This window comes from Haemaphysalis longicornis, unplaced genomic scaffold, assembly GCF_048455015.1.
Source record: "Haemaphysalis longicornis isolate Haplotype H1 unplaced genomic scaffold, Haemaphysalis longicornis Haplotype H1 scaffold_5, whole genome shotgun sequence".
NCBI classification, from domain to species: domain Eukaryota; kingdom Metazoa; phylum Arthropoda; class Arachnida; order Ixodida; family Ixodidae; genus Haemaphysalis; species Haemaphysalis longicornis.
Window position 1 is genome coordinate 169,507,663 of NW_027526385.1, and position 21,049 is coordinate 169,528,711.

The 21,049-nt window shown below is 46.0% G+C and overlaps 1 protein-coding gene across 1 annotated transcript in view; it reads right to left on the reverse strand.

Moving 5' to 3' along the window:
* Positions 1-5,459: 5,459 nt before the first annotated feature.
* The window catches only part of LOC144138818 (uncharacterized), a 28,275-nt gene continuing 12,685 nt past the window's right edge, over positions 5,460-21,049 (reverse strand). The window contains exons 5-10 of the mRNA XM_077671295.1: positions 20,720-20,819; positions 18,835-18,950; positions 11,281-11,328; positions 10,017-10,052; positions 9,421-9,544; positions 5,460-5,572 (exon numbers count right to left, since the gene is read on the reverse strand). Coding sequence (XP_077527421.1) covers positions 5,523-5,572; positions 9,421-9,544; positions 10,017-10,052; positions 11,281-11,328; positions 18,835-18,950; positions 20,720-20,819 — 474 coding nt within the window. The 3' untranslated portion in view covers positions 5,460-5,522. The remainder of the gene's footprint in view (positions 5,573-9,420; positions 9,545-10,016; positions 10,053-11,280; positions 11,329-18,834; positions 18,951-20,719; positions 20,820-21,049) is intronic.

A 21,049-nucleotide genomic window follows, 5' to 3' on the forward strand; every position in this document is an offset into this window, starting at 1 on the left:
TCGGCCACCACATCACAGCGGAAAGCATTGTGCCATTGGAGTGGAGGGCGGAATCCATCAAGAAGTTTCCTGCTCCAACATCTTTCCGCAAGCTGAGAGAGTCCCTCGGGCTCTTAAACTTCCACCGGTGGTTCATTCTGTCTTGTGCGCATGTACTCCAGCCATTGCCCGACCTGCTGCGCCGAGACGACCAAAAGGCCCCAGAATTTCGTTGGTCTGACGAACACCAGAACGCTTTCCAGAAAGCTAAGGACGACCTGGCCGCGGCTACCATTCTTATTCATCCACCGCCTGACGCTCCTACACGCCGCATGGTGGACGCCTCCTTCACATCGTTCGGAGCCGTGCTGCAGCAACAGGAGGGGGAAGAGTGGAAGCCGCTGGGCTTCTTGTCGAAACGCCTGAAGCCTGCAGAAGTACGGTAGAGCACTTTTCTAAGGGAGATGCTTGCAGTATATTGCTCCATTAGAATTTCTGCTATTTCCTCGAAGGTCGTGAGTTCTACATCTTCACAGACCACAAGCCCCTCACGTATTCAACAACAACACTTCCTCCTACTCAGAACAGGAAATTCTTCAGCTCTCATTCATCGCTGAGTTTTCTACAGACATCCGCCACGTTCCCGGGGTCGAAAACGAAGCAGCCGATGCCTTGTTTTGCGTGAACGCTTCCGGTACAAAAGTCCTGAACTTCGAGGCGATGGCAGCAGCTTAGCGGGAGGACACTGAGTTGACAAGACTGAAAGGTGTGGGATCTACATTCGTGCTTTCGGAGGTGGCACTTCCCTACGTCCAGGGAACGATTGCCTGCAGTACAACCCAGGGAACCCCACGACTTTTCGTCCCACTGATTTTGTACGAGTGGTATTCAACACTTTCCCTTCCTTCAGCCACACACGTGTTCGCGCCAACCATCGGCTGATAACAGAACGCTTAGTTTGGCCAGGCGTCATCGCGGACGTGCGACATTGTGCTCGGACGTGTGAAACGTGTCACCGAGTGAAGCTGACTCACCACACTCGGGCTGCACTACAGAAATTTTGGGCCCCTGATTCGCAGTTTGTCGATGCTCACCTCGACCTGGTGAGAACGCTACTACCCTGCCAAGGTTTCAGGTACCTGCTCACATGCATCGATAGATACAGCCGATGGCCCGAAGCTGTACCAATTGCGGACATATCAGCTGAGACTGTCCCGCAAACCTTAATGCAGACATGGGTATCTCGCTTTGGCTGTGCCACCCGTATAATAACTGACAGCAGACTGCAGTTACCCGAGCAACCTCTTTTCCGTGCTTTCGATTCTCCTCGGCACTATGCTGCAGCATACAACCACCTTCCACCACACCAGCATCGGAATGGTGGAGCGCTTGCACAGGCAACTTAAAGCTGCACTTCATGCGAAACTCGATCGCAAGCACTGGGCGGAAAGGGCCCCGCTCGTTCTTCTTGGCCTATGCTCAACGGTGAAGGAAGAGCTCGGTTTCAGCGCAGCGGAAATGGTGTACGGTTCAACAGTGCGACTCCCGAGAGAATTCTCCTCCGACCAGACACTTTCCGCCCCAGCAGCCTGCGGAAATGTGTCGCATGGCTTGCGCAACTCAGGCCAACAGCACCTCGCATCGCCCGAAAAAGAAACTCTTTCTCTTTTCCCGACATGGACTCAGCTACGCATGTGTTCGTGTGACACAACGCAACGAAGCCGCCCCTCACTCCGCCGTACGACGGCCCTTTCAAAGTTTTGGGACGTAATAACAAGACTATCACCATCGACATTCGGAGCAAACGAGCAGTCGTCGCCGTCAACTGCGACAAGCCTGGTCAGATTCAGGTTTCTGTTCATGCCGCCTCTCACGTACGTTCTCAGTGATAACCAGTGGACTCTGACCTTTCGCCATTCAGCCAGTAAGTGCTGCCTCTCGTTAAAAGCTCCGCAATCTAGGTAGAGCCTCTGTAGCGGAAGCCACTCGGCATCCGCGCGTATTCCTTTGTCCTAGGCCTGCGCCCACCTTGACGACAGTGCGCCTTTGTTGAAGACGCGTAGTGGCGACGCCACCAGCGGCTTAGGGATTAGTCCTGGCGGCTTTGTCGTCTGCTTGCTCAGGGGCCTTTTTTCTCTCTCTATTAAGGGACGCGGGCGTTCCCCTTTACCTTGTCGGAGAAAGATCTCGGCAAACCCATCTTAGGAAAATAAACAGTCCTGTTACAAAACAGCAAACCAGTTCCACGTCTGCTTTCTCGCCTCCTTCAGCAGCCGACATTCCGGGCTGCTACACTGGCATTGTTCTTTGTGGAGCGATGGCTGATGTGGGGTAGGAAAGAATGACGACATGTCGATTTGGAGTTCAAGGGTGACGGGACGAGAGCGAGGTGGAAGAGAGAGGGTGGGGAATGAATTTTTAGTTTACATTCACATTTCTTACATATTTGCAGTGTCTTTGCTCGCGCAGCCCTAACATTATGAAGACTACTAGAACCGTGGCCTGCACTGTGCTTGCCGCTTGATATGGTTCCCAACAAGCCGCCGTTTAGGTTCTATTTATATTCAGCTGCGAGCACAGCGCGTAACGCCACATTTTGGGCACTATTCCATCTTAACGCTTTGTGCAGTCAACGCATAAAGGCGAGCACACTATACGAGAAAGCATGTTGGAAGAGCGTTTGCCCCAGGACTGCATCTAAGGTCCAAAAACGTTTCACCTCACAAGACTGACACAATACGAAAAATACGAAACAATACTAAAGTTTTTATAAACGATATCAATATATCAATAAATACCCTTCAATTCCCCTATTAATTGTGGCTTGCAATACTGGGCTGTTTTTCTGTAAAGTAAATACAAGACGAACAGCGCCCATTCTCTCTTGTGTTTAGTGTGGGAATTGCCTTAACAATGTCCTTTTTGAGTTTCCTCAGCCAAAGATTGCAGCGCTATCGCCACTAAAAAGCATTTGTATGGCAGGCACCGATCTGATGTGCTCCCGGCACTTTATAGTAGACGGGGATGCAGTGCTTGCGTATCCCGGATTTGGTATATGTACCAACTAGGGCCCATCATCGTTTCCCTAGCCTTAGACCCCATTACCAAGCGTCCAAAAACCCTTTATTCAACGACTGAGGATGGACCAGATCATGCACATCACGGTCAAAAAAATACGCATTGTTTGGCTGTGCACTGGTGCAGTTGGCACTACTGAGCCACTCTCTTAACAACAGCATTCAACAATGCTGAAGTCTTTTTTGAGGTTCGATAGGGGTATACGTCTTACTGCGGAGAATCGCAAACACTGCTTTGTTGTCAGCAAGGCACGTATTTATCATTTTCATATCCAGGGTTTTCGTAGCTTGCTCTACAAGCGGAGAGGTTTTTACGTGTTTCGCAAAGCTGTCTTTAAAATTAGCATTGAAGGCACAGCCTTTACTTGTAGTCAATATTGTTCTAAACGTTTGGTTAGTTTTAAAGCCAGAGAGAGACAAAATAAAGTCTAGCATGAAGTATCGTTGCGTGCACAAAACAGGCTAACTAGCAGAAACAAGAATACATCTAGTCTAAAGTTTTTTGGTCTGAATTATGTTTAAACTATGGTCTTTCCACATGCTATGTAGCGATTCTATAAAATAGTTTAGAAACCTCGTTACCGGGACAAGGACTTCAAACGTTTGGGGTACGTTGAGCATGAAAAAAAGACTGAGGTGTAGCTCTTCGTGTGGGGTTCAAGTCAGTTCTTGCGCTTGGCTTGCGAATGTCGTTAAATAACTAGTTTATTTTTTTTTCGAAAAACACGTTGCGGATGCGAAAAAAGGTTGGGATACACGTCAATGGAAGTTTGATGTCTAGGCAGAACGAAACCGTCCCGTAATGGCACACTTGGCGGCCGCGGATCGCCCTCAGCTCGAGAGAACATCTGACACATTCCAGAGACGGCGATTACAGGCGGAGTAGCTGTGCAAACGCTCAGATAAATGTTGCCCTCGGTGATGAAGCCGCCAGACTAGCCATTCATTCATAGCTACGTTCGTGGTGACAGCGGTCAGCAGTTCCATGTTAACCATCTCTTACCTTTTTAAGGAGATTGGCCATCTTACAATAACGACAAGGAATATAAAGAACCAGTGAACTTCAGAACCAGAAACGATCGACCATTTCTGGCTCTCCTGCCGAGGGTAAGACGAAAATACTTAGAAAGCCCATGTAGCCAGCAAAACCGCCCGCTGTCTGCACAACTTACCTTTTAATTCGACGCGAAGGAACCGGGATTCTGCCACGGGGACCTTTGCCGTGCGTTTCACTCATTCATCTTGGAATCAGGCCGTCTGCCGTGTTAGACATCCTTTGGTCCTGCTGGATTTCCCGGTTAAGTATATGCGCGTCTAGCTCACTCCTTCCTCTGTACCGCATTCTTTGTTCGTGTTTCTTCCTTACAAATAAATTCAATGGTGTTCGTTTTTACCTTTTTTATTTATTTCTCTAATCTCCTTACTTTTTTTCACTCGTCATTCAGTGTTATTTTTTGTAATATTTTAATATTTTTCTTTCCCTACAAAAATTAAATAATTTCTTCCGGTAAGAAGCCCATTTCCTGGCCAATGCCCCAGAGTGGGTACGAGTCATTTCACTGGTACCACCACTACCCTTTGGAAAATCATCAGCGTGGCCGCGAGAAGAGCGCAAGCGAGCCAGCCGTGTGTCCCACTTGCGTTGAACTGCCTTCGCTCAGCATTATCCTGCATTTTCCTCGGAAATAAACCAATCTTACAATGTATAATAATGTTTCACGGAAGCTGCTACTGGTATTTACATGTTTGTATTCATCTGCTAGTATTTCACATATTAAAACAAACTAACTGCTTCCTTTAATCAGAGTTTCTCAATATACAGATCCAGTAAATCTGGCCTTTATTTATTAAGTGAACCATCATAAGCCTGCTTGTGTCCACTGGAGGACGAAAGCCTCTCCCAAAGATTTCGAGCTACGCCTATCAAGTGATAGCTGAGTCCACGTTGTAAATAAGTGAATGTGTCGTTGATTGAATAAAGGAATGTAGTCTACATATACGTCAGTATGAACGCTGCAGATTCTTGGCAGATAAGGTGGCTGGACAACCCGGTTGGGCACGTTGATCACCAACGTCGAGGCCGTCTAACCACTGTGTTGCAACAGTGCTTGGATTGGCTTTCCCCGCTATGTCTTTCTAAATTAAATAAACGTTTCGCCGTAGCACGTACGGTAAACTTGGTAACCATTCGAGTCACTGCAACTGCGCTCGTGTTTTTTATTCACCCACAATATAATCCGGCTACGTTGGCTTCACAGGCCCACTTGGCACCACATTGTCAGCACCGAGCTTCTGACAATGCGGTTAGTGGCGTATAAGTAAGTTTGAACTACAGACTGTACATGTGTTGAATCAAGATATGTAATTAGCGGTGCTCTGGAAGGCAAATCTATTTCATGCAAGTTTTGTCAATCAGTACTTGGATATTTTATTTGCTGGTATCTCAGTAGAAAGCGTTGCGGGGCTTCAGGAAGCGCCATTAAAAAGACCGAATCCCAATGAAATCGGGAGGTTACCTGCAATAAAAAGGAAATTTTCGTTAAACGATGGCTCCGTGACTGTAAAGCGAAGCTCTGTAGTTTTGCGCCTTTATTTGGTATGAATTATGCAGACATGGAGTTGACATTTCCCAGTGCTGGACACAAGTGCAGGCAGAGTGTGATGTGTCTCGCATTTTTGAGGCCTGGGTTGGCGCTGATGGCAGTATTTACGGTTACGATGAATGGAATGATCCCGTTAGTATCCGGAGATCCATTTAGAAATGAGAAGGTTGCACAAAATACGAAATGTTCAGCACGTTTATGTGCACCGTGCTTATTTCTTACAAAAACGTCGGTGCGGTGGCTACTCCGAGTTGTCGCGATACTTCATTTTGCTTTCAACCTGCCATCCAGGATTATACACCTCTTTCCCATTTCTAGTATCCCTGTTGAGGGAAGAATATTGCAACATTCCTCGGTACGTTTTAAGTTTTCTGGATGTAGTATCAAGATTGTTGTAAAACCTGAATGCGGCCTAAGAAAGCGGGTAGACTGCGAGCCATCGTACGTTCATGTACAAGCGCAGCAGGTTGCCTTGAGCGCCATATTAGGTCACAGGATTGACAACTTAGGAAATGGAATAGGACCACTTTTTTTTCGTCATGGGCAGCAAATAGAAGGAAGCCACTCGCACATTCGAGGTCGCCGTATCTATGGAAATGAATTGCAGCTACCAACAATGTACGTTTTCTAATTGTCGACGTCGGCTTGGATACAGACACAAGCAGCTCTTTTACTTTGCATACAATGAGAACCGTTTTTTGTGGGTAAGCGTTTCTTTCAGGTATTTGTTAGTCGCAACACCACATTTATCTCAGATGTATTTGAACGTTTACTTGGGGACGTTATCCCAGTACCTATTAATGCCCGGTGCAGCGTGATTGATGCAATGTTGTCCGGTGGCTGATATGTCGAAGGTGCATACAAGAATGGCTTAAACATTTTCAGAAGCTTGTCTTTAAGAAGTGCGCATTTTGAGTACACGTAGCCACGTATCCAGTTTCTGCGATTCCCACGCAGAGAGAGCTAATTGGAATTAGGAAGCAAATATAGGTTGAACTGCACTTTATACATGGACTATGTTCAAGATGGTGGTTGGCCAGTAGGTAAAATGGCTTTTATTACCAGTGAGGCCGAACTAGAAAGGGACAACCATTAAAAATAAACTTTTTGTTACGAACACCTTATTCTCAATAGGAGGATGTGGCATGTCCAGTGTAATATCCGGCTAGACGCTCTTGACTAGTAACCCCTTCGTCCAACGGTGGGCATAAATGTTGCTGATTATGAACGAAAGGGCTGCGTGATATCTCGATGAAGCGGTGGCTGTGGATATGTTTCGGGCCACAAGAGCCACAGAAATTCCCCACTTTCTTCGACAACCGCTGCGAGCGAGGTACTAGAACTACTGCTCCTTCTACTGCTGCTAGTACTAGTACCGGAGTGGTTTGGCAAGAAAAATACGTAACGACATTTTTTGAAGGATTCTTCACCCTAAGGATAATATGACCGTGAATGGCGTGAACTTGTACGCAAATGTATAATAAAGACGGGGCATATAGAAGGGAATGCAAGTGTAACTATGCGAGAGAAGGAATCGGCTCCTAAGTCAGCACCTGCTGACGGGAGATTGTCTCCCAGCATGGTTTCCAGCAAGAAGGAGGCTCAGCAAACACTTTTTGGATGCGTAGCCCCCTAGCGGAAGGATAGCACTCCGATAGACTAGATCTTTGTGACCGTGGATCCTTTCTCTGCGTGGTGTCGAAAGTTACAAAGGGCTTTGTCGGCTTCTTCGACCCTTTGCACAGGCTTAGGAGTAAGAAGTAAAGGCTGCTAATAACGGGAAATGGCGTGTGGGTCTTTATGCCTTTATTGACACCCTATCCTGATAGTCAGGTGGAAGTGGTGCCAGCGATGACTGATATACTTGTGGGCGGGTGGAGGAACTATTCAGTCGTAAAGCGTGGGTTGGGTAGCGTTGCCTTTGCGTCTAGAACCGAATTCGTGAGCACCCAGTGCAGTGGTCCCAGGAAGTAATGAGGTGCGAGAACTATGGGCAGCTTTAGCCGCAGAAGCTGTGTAATCGGCTTTTTGGGAAAAAAATAAAAATTCTGTAATGATCGTTCTCCTCGAATAAGTAAAGCAGTTAAGAGTTAGCCTTCGTTTAAAGCTAACTTTATAGTTGTTTCTACGATTCGCTTACTAATCGGCCCTTGCCAAGATCACAGGGGTTTCATACCAAAAGTACTTTTCACGTATCTATCAACTTCTGTGCAATTATGGCCGTTGTTGACGTCGCACATTTCAGCACTTTCCTGTGATCAGAATGCGACCAAACGTAGGGATTAGAAAGGACCCCTTCGCAGCATCCATTTCTCATTTCTGCTTTTCCAGCGGGCAATCTCTTCATAGTCCACGTGAAGGTTAGTGTAGTATAGTGTCTGAAATATAAAGCTTATTCGTATTGCTGTGGTCGGTTACCTTATCTTCATATCGAGTGCAACTTCAGAGTCTAATATGCGTGTAAACTTTTCTACATGTACATTTGGTTTGGGCTATTACAATGTCCCATCTTGTTATATAAATACAATTATTCGGAAAGTGTTGAGCATTCTTGAGTATAGTCTGAGATAGAATACAGCCCTAATAATATCGTGCTATAAAACTGTGTTAAATTTGTTTTTCCAGCTGATAGTCTCGCCAGTCGTAGGGCAGAGAAGTGCACGCACTACAGCACTGAATAGAAATTGTAAGTCGAACGTCGTTATTTGGAACTCCCAGGGGATGAAGTATCTGCTCGAATTCGCCGGAGTTCGAACTAACGGGGGTCCCTTTATTGGCAGTATAGCTCACTCTACCAGTATTACAAACGCATGCGCGATTAAGTAGACGGTATTGCACGTCCTTCGAAGCGAAATTTTAATCATTGCGTGCTGCGAAAGTACGGAATCCGCACTCGTCAGTTGTAGATGCGAACCGAAATTTAGCCGGCACGCACTTCCGGACTACGGTCCATAGTGCAACGGTGATGTGGTTTGTGGTAGCTTCTTGCGTGTATGGGAGCAAGCACGCGGTTACGTGTATGGGAAGCTGCGGAGGCCTTCTGCTTCGGCTTCGAATTTTGCAACATTATTCAACGCAGACGCGGAATATTGTTCAAAGAAAATGTGACACGTGCTTCAGGTTCGAATTAGCGAGACGTCTTACCGATTAAAATGAACGTCACAATCCCGGGAGCAACGTAGCTGTTCAAATATTCCGTTGGTTCAAATTATGCGACTTCGAATTAACGGCATTCAAATGTATATTGTTACCCATTATTTGAAATTTTGTGATTTGTCTTTTTGAGTGTATTCAGTGGTGCACAAACCAGCGAGGGACACTATCAAAGACGATGGAAATGTAAAGTGTGCATTAAAAACAGTTGCGGTACGTACAGGTGATTTTTGCGTTTTAAAAGGCGTGAAAGCACGAACTAAAGTGACCGAAATAAAGTGACCGAAATCAAGGGACCGAAATAAAGTGAGTATTGCAAAATATTTTTTCATCGAAAACACACATTATTACTTTCCGGAGTGTATCTGTAAAAAGTTCCATGAAGAGGTTTTGTTTCTAAACTCTTTACGTGTGTATTTTGAACAAAAAGCAGTTCTAAAATACGAAATAACGCTGAAAACAACGCTTTGAGTGTGTATTGTTTGCAGTGACGAATACACAATTTAAATCTACCCGCCGCTATTTCAAAGCAACTGTTCAGCAGCCGAAAACAACAGTATTGTCTAGGGGGGTTCGATACAAACCAAATTATCAAGATATCCACTTACAGAAACCATTTACGGCAATCTTCGCGGCTGGTCCCAGCAATTCTGTGACAAGCTTTATCACATCACACAACAAATTCTTGAGTGTCTCGTGGGGCATGGTGGTGAAGAGATCCTTGACAATACACTGAAGGCAAGAAAAAAAGACAGAATTTACAATCAAAACCCTTTTCTCATGTAGGATTCGATGGACGATATCGTAAATATTTTACCAAAGAAATTGCTAGAACGCACGTCAGTGTACTATGCTTCTATTGTGAAGAGGAACTTCAAAACGCGGCTTTTGGTCGTAAAAGGTGCACCATAGTAACTTACTCCTAATGGGTGTGTGAACTCGAGAAACATTTTTTCTATACATGCACAACATAAAGAAATAGCTCGAAGTGGGTTCACAAAAGCAGTTCAGAAGGCTCAAGGAAAAGGTAGCGTATTCATCTGCACATTTGAGATATTTTCATTGCGCTGGATGGCAACCCTTCTTCTCGCATATGTGGCACGCTACTTGGTAGATATTTTGTGCGATGGCGTTTGTGCTGGGTTCGTAATTTCGTAATCGTTTTTATTATTAAGCAAAACAAAATATTCAAATATATACTTACGCCAACAGCTCTGCCAAGTGATTCCAGAAGTGACATCTGTAAGTGGTATAACAGCAAAAGCATTGACATTTAAGTAAGAGGGTATTGGTTAAGCACTTCTAGCTTCCGCATAGTACAAAAAACACAAGATAAGGAAGTCAACAACGTCGTCCTGTCATCTTCTTTCTCTTAGATCTGTATCCACGCCGCTGCCTCTCAAGACATTAAGGTTTTTTTAGAAATGCCATTGCTACACATGAGTACTGATACGAACACTGCAAACGGAGCGTTTGTTAATTACGAATGAAACAAATATCAACGTACATTCTTCCTAGAGCTTAAGGTTGTCGATACTACGAATCACCCATCAATATGACATTCATATTCTACTATCAACCCTGTGGCTTCCAATAAACATAGAGGTCATCAAAGGAGCAGCGCCACTGCTGAATAAGAAGGAGATATTAAACTTGTCTAACGTTAAGAAATGCTTGCTTTGCCTCATATAGTCCGAATACCATGCTTGCTTGTTTACCTAGCTGTTACAAAGGCGTATAGTACATCAAGTGGCTCCAGAATAAAGAGAGCTTAAAATAATATTTCAAAGTCACAAATAAGAAGAAATGCGGAAGCTGAAAATTGCAGGGGGAAAATCCAAGCGCTGCGAGGTGGCCGCCCTTGGAGCCCACCTTAGACAAATCTTGTTTAGAATTTCCAGTGGACTGCCAGTTTACTCCTCATACTGTTCGCGGTGTGGTTACAGTATTCAGGTCTAGCGGATAGCCACTAAATTTGTGATGTTGCGTTTCTGGCCTTGCCTGGAAATAACTGGCAACCGAACTCTACTAAAGTAGTAATACCTCAGAAGGTATGCACAAACCTCTTGTTTCAGCTGCATCAAAATCAGTTCTTTTCGAGCTGTGATGAGAGCCAGGCTCCGTAGCCATCTTTGATATCAAATGCCGAAAACATTATTGAATAATTAAATTTTTATGGGACTAAGTCTGTGTGCTTTGGCGAGACCATTTACAGACCATTTCTGTGCGACATGAGTGTCAGGAAGCAATGTGAGGTAACCAAAGATTCAGCTTGCAGGTTTTTATTTTTCACCAGGCAATGAGGTACCAGCGCGCTGGGAGATAAATTATGCAAAACAACTTTTCTAATTAGCACTGCCCTTGTCCTACTGGAAAGATACAGCTTTCGTTGGCCAGATTTGCATTTTCTTTCCCAGATCCCCAAATTTAGGAATGTACGTCTCAGACAATGAGGGCCCGACACTTACGTCAATGGGTTTTCCTTTCTCGCAGAACAGCAGGGTGTTGTCCAGGCACTGAAATGAAAAAAAAAATGTTGTGAGACCAAATAAGACCAATGAAAATTTGTAAGCCTTGTAAAACACCATTTGTTCGGCATGAATAACTTTGCACACCTCGGTACGGGACGATCTTTGTCTAGAAGACCTCACACTAAGCTAAATGTACGGATTTACCTAGACGTGGTGTTGGTACCGAAGTGTCTAAAACAGATCTGTTTGCGGGTATTATTGGTGTTAATAACTAATACAGGGCTCACAGTACAGCTTCGAACGCTTTATGTGCAAGGCAATGTAGGTAGGAATATCCTGAATCACCCAATGTGTGCCTTTTTATTAGTATGGCCTGGTAAGTAATGTTGCGCCACTGCAGTTTTGCATCTCGTTAGAAGATACGTCATCGAGTGCACATATTTTTTTAGTTTGACATTCGTCTTCCATTATAGAAAGTCTTGTCATCGCGATAACCGAATATCTTTTTGTTCTTTTTAAGAAATAAATCATGCAATGGAATGTCCTAAGAATGTCCTAAACCTAATCTTTTAGCAAAATCCAGAGTTGGAATGGAATCAGAAAAAAAAAACTGCACTTGCATCATAGCCAATTTGGTTAGAAATAGTGTGAGGTGGCTATAGAGAGATGTGTTTCGACTGGCTTCAACACCAAGTAAATGTTTGCTAGAAGACCTTACAGGCAGCCAGTAATCCTTTTAAAAGAAATGTACGTTAAGGTACCGCACATGATGCGCAACCCTACATAGGTTGGGCACAGGCTAGCACCAAGGTCAATATAAAGTTGGACTGGTACAATTGATATTATGCCGTTCGAGTAATTCCCATGTAACATTAGCCTCAGGGTGTACTAGAAAAGTTTCAGGAATGTTCCACTGCGCGGGCTTGTGCAAAAAAGCCGGCGTTAAGCCTTGTCGTTCTTATTGACAAACGTCCCCTTCGCCACGCGTTCATCACGGCGATATAAACTCGGCAGTAGCAAGAGGTTTTAGTCCATTATAGTAGAGACGGTATCAGGTGCAGAACCAGCAGCTACATTATCTATGCTCACCAAAGCGTCGCGCCAGCGAGCAGCGGCTCAACGCGTATGAGACACATCGGAGAAATTCGAACACGTTGAGAGCAATCGCAAAACAATGCGTCTGCAGAGGCGCAATTACCAAGCCCTTGGATAACACGAGGTGAATGAAGGCCTCTCGAGCGTTTAACTGGGTATTCATGTCATCGCATTCACAGCCCATTAGAGCTCATGTGTTCGTGGGCTTTTGTTTTGTTCTCATGGCTTCACTGCTTAGCTACAGAAAATAAATATAATTTGTAAGGACGCTTTGCCCTATTTTACCTGTTGCTGCACAACACGAAGAAAAGTAACAGCACCTTCGCAAGAAAACTCTGAAATGTTCATTGCCGTAGTTTCTTAGATGCTTGCTAATACTTTTCGACGCATTGTTCATTCTATCTAACTGCATCGCCTTTTAACTCGTAAAGTAAAACATTTGTACTTTTTCGGAAGTTCACGGCGGGAATGCGGTATGTACAGGGATGAAATAACTCCGTCACTGATACACGTTCACCCGTCACCTCTTCATACTCCTACGGCAACTACCCATCTAACGACAATATTTCACCTTTTTCGGGGGCGAAAAGCGACACAGAAATGTTATTGCTTCCAAAATGCATGAACCGGTGCCCTCTCCTGCAGCGTCTCCCTAATCTCCCGCTATCTTCGTTATTTGCGTTGCTTTCAATTTTTATTAGAATACACTGATCTCAACGGTGCTTTCTGTCCTGGAAATGAACTCAGTTCGTAGCCTCCTAACAAAAAATTTTGTGGTTTAGCTGTGGTGAACTCTGATTAATAGCGAAAGCTTCATTGCCCTGGCTAGGCCAATTGCTGAGGTGTCATAGAGGTGTGGTTTCGCAGTTATACACAGACATGTTTGCAATGAATACACTGCTTATTCGTCATCTTTTTTTCAACTCACGGTGTTGTTCAGGCCTCGCCGCTGTACGAGCGACCAAGGCTGGATGAAGTCTTGTCTACGGTGCAGACGCCCTTATTCGACGCCAAGCTAGCCCACATGTGGACGGCGCGGCACTCGCTCACGCGCAGATGGAAGCGTCAACATCGAAACAAGAGGCTGGCCAAATGCATCGTTATACTCATCAAACATATCGCTGAATACGCAACCAAGCTGTTCCGAGAGAACTGGATGAGTACGTGCGACGGGCTGCAGGGCAAGCTGTCGGCTCGGAAGACCTGGTGCCTGCTAAGGCACCTCATCGACCCGCTGAGCAGCAAGACCGCAACCAACCGCAACCTCCCCAAAGTTCTGAACGCTTAAGACGGCAACGGCCAAAGGCTAATTAAAGACCAAAAGGCGAAAACCTCAAGACGGAGCGAGGACCATTTCCGATACCGAAGGAGTAAGAGGGACCGGAAAATCTGGATTTGGACGAACCGTTCACCATCACGAAGTTGTTAACAGCCAAAGACGAAAGTAATAAGAAGACGCATCGGGAACGGACGTCATTACATACAGACTGCTCAGCAGCATGAGCGATGCGGCGGCAGGTGGGCTCTTCGGTAACATCAACAGCACCAGGGAAAGCTCGAAGTTGCCCACAGAATGTAAAAACGTCGAGGTACGGTTCATACCTACGCCTGGAAACCTCTGACGATTGAGAACATGCGCCCGATCTCCCTCGCGTCCTGCGTGGGCAAGGTCATGGAATGTATGGTTCTCAGAAGACTTCGAGCACAACTCGACGAGACGAGTCAGATGGCAACGCGCATGTACGGATTCCGCCAGCACCTGACCATCCAAGGGGTCCTGATCAAGTTACACAAACTAGTGATCAAGAGAGCAACGAGGCACGCGCCCCAGGGGATACTGGCTCTGGACCTTAAGGGGACCTTCGACAACGTCCCCCACACCAGCGTGCTCGTGTATCTGCGGAAGACGGGGTGTGGCCGCAATACCTGAGGCTATATTAAAGACTTTCTAACCAAGAGAACGGTGACCATCCGAATAGCAGAGGAACGGTCGGAGCCTGTGGAGCTCAGAGATAGGGGTACCACACATGGATTGTTCCTGTCATCTCTGCTCTTCAACCTGGACCTCGTGCCCCTGCCCGAACTACTAAACCAGATCGAAGGCTTGGACCATGCGTCCTATGCCAATAATAAAACGGTGTGGATGAACCGCGCGGTGTCCGATGCCTTGGCGGAGGAAGCCCTGCAGATAGCGGCAACGACCATCCACGAGTATGCCAAGACCTGCGGCCTGATCTGCGCTTCACAGAAATCAGAGCTGCTCATGGTCAAGCCCGCAAGACCAGAGAAAGAGCCCCGCCGAACGTGCACCATCGACGGCACAGAGATCACGCGAATGCTGCAGATCCGTATACTCCGCAACAGCAAGGCGCACGCAGCCGCCAACAAAATCAAGACATCAGAAGAGATCCTGAGCATGATCCGGAGAGTCACCAACCGGAAGAGAGGCATAAAATGAGAAGACGCTCTGCGCCTGGGGCAGGCGTTCGTCGTGTCACGTTTAGCGTACGCCGCCCGGTACCTCCAGCTTACGAAGGCGAACTGCGAGACGCTGAACATGATGACAAGGAAAGCATTCAAGCAACACGGTGGAAGAGCTGGTGGAAGGACATTTATCCAACTAGAGAATGAGGATGAGCCGGACAGAGCATGGGCGGGCCGTCCTTACCAAGATAGGATGGCAAATTGAACAGCAACTGACAATGGAGATGCTCTCCAAAAGGTGGACAAACATTATTAGGATGAAGTCCCTCCCCGGAACATGCAGCTGGAGAGGAACGACGCGAGACTCACTGCGCGGGTAAAGGAACTTGCTTGAGAGCTGGAAGAGTACCCCGGGGTTCTCTGCGCGTACGCCTCGCTTCCCTACATGGCACCAGAGCAAAGGCAGTCACCACCACCATGGATAAGCTGGTCACCGGCGCGTCGATATGGACGACGGATCTAGCAGAAGCAGAAGAAGTGGCCGTGCCCCTCGCACTCCCAGAAGCGGGAGTGAGATCCGTGGTCACAGACTCCAACACCGGGTACGCAAACTACCGCAAGGGGACGATCTCTCCCACGGCACTAACGATTCTTGCCTAACGCAAATCACCGGGACGGGCCGTCGAACTCGTGTGGGTTCCGGCTCACTCGCTGATTGAAGGCAACGCACTCTCCGACCACTGTGTCCGAGAACTGTCAATCCGGGCCGAGGACACGCCAGAGCAACCGCACCCCGTGACGAGCTACAAAGACATCACCAAACTGTACAGATGCGGCAGATGTAGGCTTCCCGGTCCGCATCCGCAACTTAGCCGAAGGCAGCAATCGATTGTGCGACCCACAGCAGCGTGGTCGCTAGCACATCCCCTGCTCTTGCACAATATGTTTCCAGCAGAGCATGACACTTTATGCCTGTGCCGACGATCCGAAGGAACTCTAATACACATTCTTGGCGTGTGCACTAAGCTCAAGAACCCCCCACCATCTCCACCCCAACCACCTAGATCGATGGGCGACCTTGTTGGCCAGCCCCGACCTACCGACCCACCTCGCGCTGGCGGCTAGAGGCCAGGAGCTGCTGGACACATATGGGACCTGAGAAAAAGGTTCCACCCCGTCTAGCGCCTGCGTGCACTAGCCTTTACTAAGGGCTCAGTAAAAGTTGATTCTCTCTTACGCATCTTCCTCCATCGCACATGGCTCTGCGCCGCACGTGGCCTCCTGTCCTTTCTTTGCGGCACGTGTTTATCGCTCCGACGGTGGCCTCTTCGTTTTCCTCCGCCAGGTCGCGACACAGATTCCCCGAACGTCTGGATTCCCTCGTCGCCTTTCTCTCCCCTATCGCCGATTTCTGCCCGGCATCGGGCCATTGCTCAGTGCCGGGCGCTCTGCCAGGTTGCGACACGGGTCCCGTGCATGGCTCCGTTCCCTCCTAGCCTATCTCCCGGTAAAAGGGTTGCAGGCTGGGCTAGTTGGAAAGACACGTACTTGAATGAAACAAATGCGAACTTAAACGAAGTGAAAGGAAGTGGAACACAAGTTGTAACAATGCGCATTTGAGAGAGCATGAACTGTCATTAAAGGGCCCCCATCCTCCCATGTTTATTCCCATTTTACTAAGCACACCCGATGTTGTCGGAATCATCCTACCACTGACATTTTATTTAGGAGCCGTGAACCAATGCACCTCAAAACAATGAAAGCTTTCCACATAACAGAAAGAGCAGACAATTGTGTCAGCCGCGCAAGCGTGTGTCCTCATCCCAAAGAGATTGCGTATCAGGGTGGGCCTAATGCCTTATCACCGTGGTTTTTGTAAAGTTGTTTTGCTCATGCTTAGTGTTTTTATTGTTTTTTTTAAGTGTTTGTATTCAACTTTCGTGATATTAAACTTGAGTTCTTAGACAAGCGGCTGCTGTCCTTGTGTTCCACTTTCTTTGCCTTTGTTTAAGTTCTCGCTCTTTTCATCCAAGAATAAGTCTGTCTCTTCCCTGCCGCCTACCTCTCCCCGCTATCGGTCCACTGCTCCGTGCTGGGCGCTTGCAGAAGGGGGTGGGGTTTGACCTATAGCTCTCAAGGTCAGAACTGGTCACCCCGCGAAGACTGCCCGAGGGAGCGTAATTTAGCTTTCCTTACAAAAACCCGGCACACAACTTCTGGTGATTGAGCTTTATGCGGCTGGGACTCAGAAATAAGAGGCATGGCTCAATGCATTGGCGGTGTCGTGTGGCACCTGTCGAAATCCTGTAGGCGCAGTTGGTGGTCTATTTCCGCCCATTTTGGCTGCTAAATAAGACATCGCCTATCAGTTTAAGGTAACAGTGGCCGCCAAACAATAGTGATGATCGGCGACGGCAGTTCGGTTCTTTACTGTGTAATTACTCACTGGCCATTCTTAAAATTTCCAGGATCTGCAAAAGAGCATACTCCCTAACTGCTAACGGCCTATCTGAGTCTTTTTGACTCTCCTCTTGTGACCCTGCTGCACGCATTGCGTGCCGCCGCACTAGTGCTTATTCCTGTGCAGAGTTCTATAAAGCGTAACTAGAAAGGTGCGCTTTAGTGGGCAACTGCGCTCACCTGGACACGTTCGTTTGTGACTTCATGGTTCCTATAATAGATTTCGAATTCTAATCATTCTTTCTGGCTTTCTGTCAAAAGTGCTCTAAAAAACAGCATAAAAGCTGCCGCTAGCACAAGACGAGCTACATACGCACGAAGTCGGTGATCGCAATGCTCGCACCACACGCAGTATCCCTACACACAATATGATTGTTGGAAGATTTCTTCGCTGAAGGAAATGCGGGGTATTTATTTGAGTATTCCTGTGAGTTGAAACACGGGATTATGCCACGTGCAAGAAAGATCGCCGTGTAAAATTTTATTAACCCAAATTTCGGCCAGCAATCATGGCAGCCTTTTGTTTATAAGCCTGGCCTGAACTCACCCGCTGCATCACCGGGTGAAACGTGTTTTTCGACTACTTAGTGTACCCGAACTTCTTTCGCTTCACACAGGCACGTATTCTGTTTCACCTATGTGGTGACGCCCTACAACGTGTTCGTTCGCCGAATCGCGCTATTGAACCATCCACAACTTTCACAAAAAATGTCGTCAAAAATTTCGCACGTTTGAAGATGATATAAAGGTCTCGAGGAAATTTACACTTCCAGGAAGCATACTGCTATCTTCGATCCTTGTTTATGGATTTTGAAAGAAATTGTAACTTTAGTGAAAAGAATTTTAGCAAGCCTGAAATAGAGCTTAAGGTCGTGAGTTTAAATCTTCGAGTCGCAGCTCACGTAGTCATGTGGCAGGGGTACTTGCGTCAGAAAATATTAGGAAAATGCAACAAAAACGATTCTTCTACTTTCAGCCAAATTATCTCAAGTATTATTAATGCTACTTCTTGAGAGTTACTGAAGCAACACTGCTCGTTTCCACTTTGATTGTTTTATTTGAGCCCTTTGTTTCTGAGCACGAGGACACGGGTTCATTTCCCTGCCGCTGCTGCCGCTTTTTATGGAGGCGGGAAAAAACAACGCCCGTGTGTACGAGATTTCGGCGCACGTTAAAGATCCCCAGGTGGTCAAAATTCATTTCGGAGCCCTCCATTACGACACGCTTTATCGTCTATGTAGCGTCGGAGCGTCAAACCCCAGAATCAACAAAGCGTATGACAAAAAGATTTCCACTTCCTCCTGGAGTATCACAAGTATTAACAACGCTACCGCTTCAGAGTTACTTTAGGAACACTGCTGGTTTCAACATCGAGTATTTTATTTCAGCTGTTGCTTTCAAGGCATGCACCATATAAGAATACACCTGAAGAACATGTGTCATACCAAGAGCACCGGAACTAATGTGGTTAGCAAGAGGACATGTGAATATTGAAACAAGACTTCATTACAATGCGTCATGTAGAATGAAGGGCACTGCAAATACGTAACTCAAATGAAAAATTTGATTTACCTTGCCGAGGCTGTTTGGGATCTTGATCTTAATTTCGCCTTCACACACATTATTTGCAATGGTTACATTCTTGCTGAGTTGTCTTTGCGCCAAAGACAATTCCACCATACGTGCCACTGCAAAAAAGTAAGGCTGCTATGAGGGTACGAGAAAACTACAAGCACTCGCGTTTCGACTTCCATTCTAGAGTAATTAAGAATAGCCGTGCAGATGTAAAGCTCACTTCGTAAACGAAGCGTTTCTGTCCGGCCTGGTCTGCGGAAATAGGGATCTAAACTATGATGCATAGGCACAAGTCAATCAGCAAAAAATAAATTACACTCCCATGCACTTGTGCCTTCATAGCTGGACCATGTGCTTTTTCTGTGAGTCTCACCCGCCTCGCCCCCCCCCCCTCCACAAACCGCCTTCCCGATGTAAACATCTTCTTACGACTTACCACTTACTAGCTCACTCTCACTGTTACATAAAGTTTTCTCGCCCTCTTCCTCTTTTAGTTGTGATGCTCGAAAAAATGCCATCATGGCCGCTGGATTCCATAATTTATGCTTTACGAGAAACGCATATTGTACAGGCTGTTGCGGAAGAACGCAAGGAAGAAGCAAATTTTATTTTGGATGGACTGGCACCGCTGTGCTGGGAAAGGTACCGGAAAAATTCAAAGCGTTCTTTGCGAATTCCGCCTTCGGTTTTCAAGAAACTTGCGGGTATTTGGAGAAGTAGTAATGATTGTCTCAAAACGGGCTAGTCGAAGCATGTCTTTCGAATGAAATAAGGCTTTACTTGCATAAGGCTACGCTACTTGATAACTTCTTTTTCATCAGAAGAGGCACATGCATTTTTCGTGCAATAATAAGTCTAGCAAGCAGGCATAGCACAAAATCAGCACACGTTTTTTTCTGGGCTAGCTGCTTCAACGATCGCTTGAGGGGTGCAAAGTGTTTATGTACCCGTGATTACGTGAAATGGCTTACCTCAGGGAGCCTAGCTTAAAGATTAAGAATTTTGGGCCTCAACGCGAAGCCGCCCAACTCTTTTATTCCGTCATTCTACCGATATTTTATTAGCGCGTTGCTGTTTGCTGAAAAGAACTGAGCAAAAACGGCAAAAAAGAGGGCCGAGAGAGCACTATGCAATTTCATAAATGTTTTTCTGTTGAAAGGAAAGTGCACCGTTGCATTGTATTATCATCCACTACACTTGTAATCCGTGTGAAGCGACGTCTATGTTGAAAAAAACCGCCGGTGTATTTGTTCGTTAAAATGTATGGTCTTAAGGCGACCAACGTTTGTTTTATTTGTGACAATCATCACTAACCTGCGAAATCCGGGTAAAATAACTAATTTTCGCTTGGTATTCCAAACAAAACATAATTACAGTCTTACGCCCGAATTTATGCGTAAACCAATTTAAGTATTTCAACCGACACCAACTATCCCTTGCGCCAACTGTCGGTTTGTATGTTTTGCGAGAGTTTGCAAGTAAAAACGTTTTTTAAGGCGCTGTGCTAAAAGTACAAGAAAAATACAATATTTGCTACAACAGAGGGCAATAAATATTGCAAGGGAAGTTCGATACCCCGGAATAAAAACCAGTTACAAAGTGAAACTAACCGTTAAAATTTCTTGAAAGGACGCAGGCGGAAGGACATAGTACATAGGACACGAAAAATATTTTGTTCGAAACATACATTGCTAAGTTCCAATTGCTGGCGAAATTAAAAATTCCCAGTAGCCATTTCTCGATAGAGTATGAACGTTAGTTAAAACACATTTTTAGCGCTCAGCGGGAGGTTCAGATGGATATTATAGAGCTTGTTCCAATGGGTGAAAGAAATGTGGTGGCCTAAAGTAATGCCGACAGAAATATTTCCAGCCAAACCTACCTCGAGGCGAAAGCTTGTTGGCAAGGCCTACAAGAATGTCTTTCACCGTGACGAGAAAGTTTTCCGGAGACAGATTTTTGTAGAGAGAAGTTACAGTGCACTGAAAAAATATAAAGGTGTGAGTCACGTTTCGCTGCAGTTCGTCACGGTAAGTTATATCTATATCTCTTTCAGCTAATCCAACCACCAGGAAGAATAATACTTTGGTGTTGTGCTTTACGTATGGCAAAGCTTCCAATGTTCACTGAATGTGTTATTAATTATGTTCGTCAAAAGGAATACGAACACAGAAAAACATATGGCTTGCATAAAAAGTATATTGGTATATCT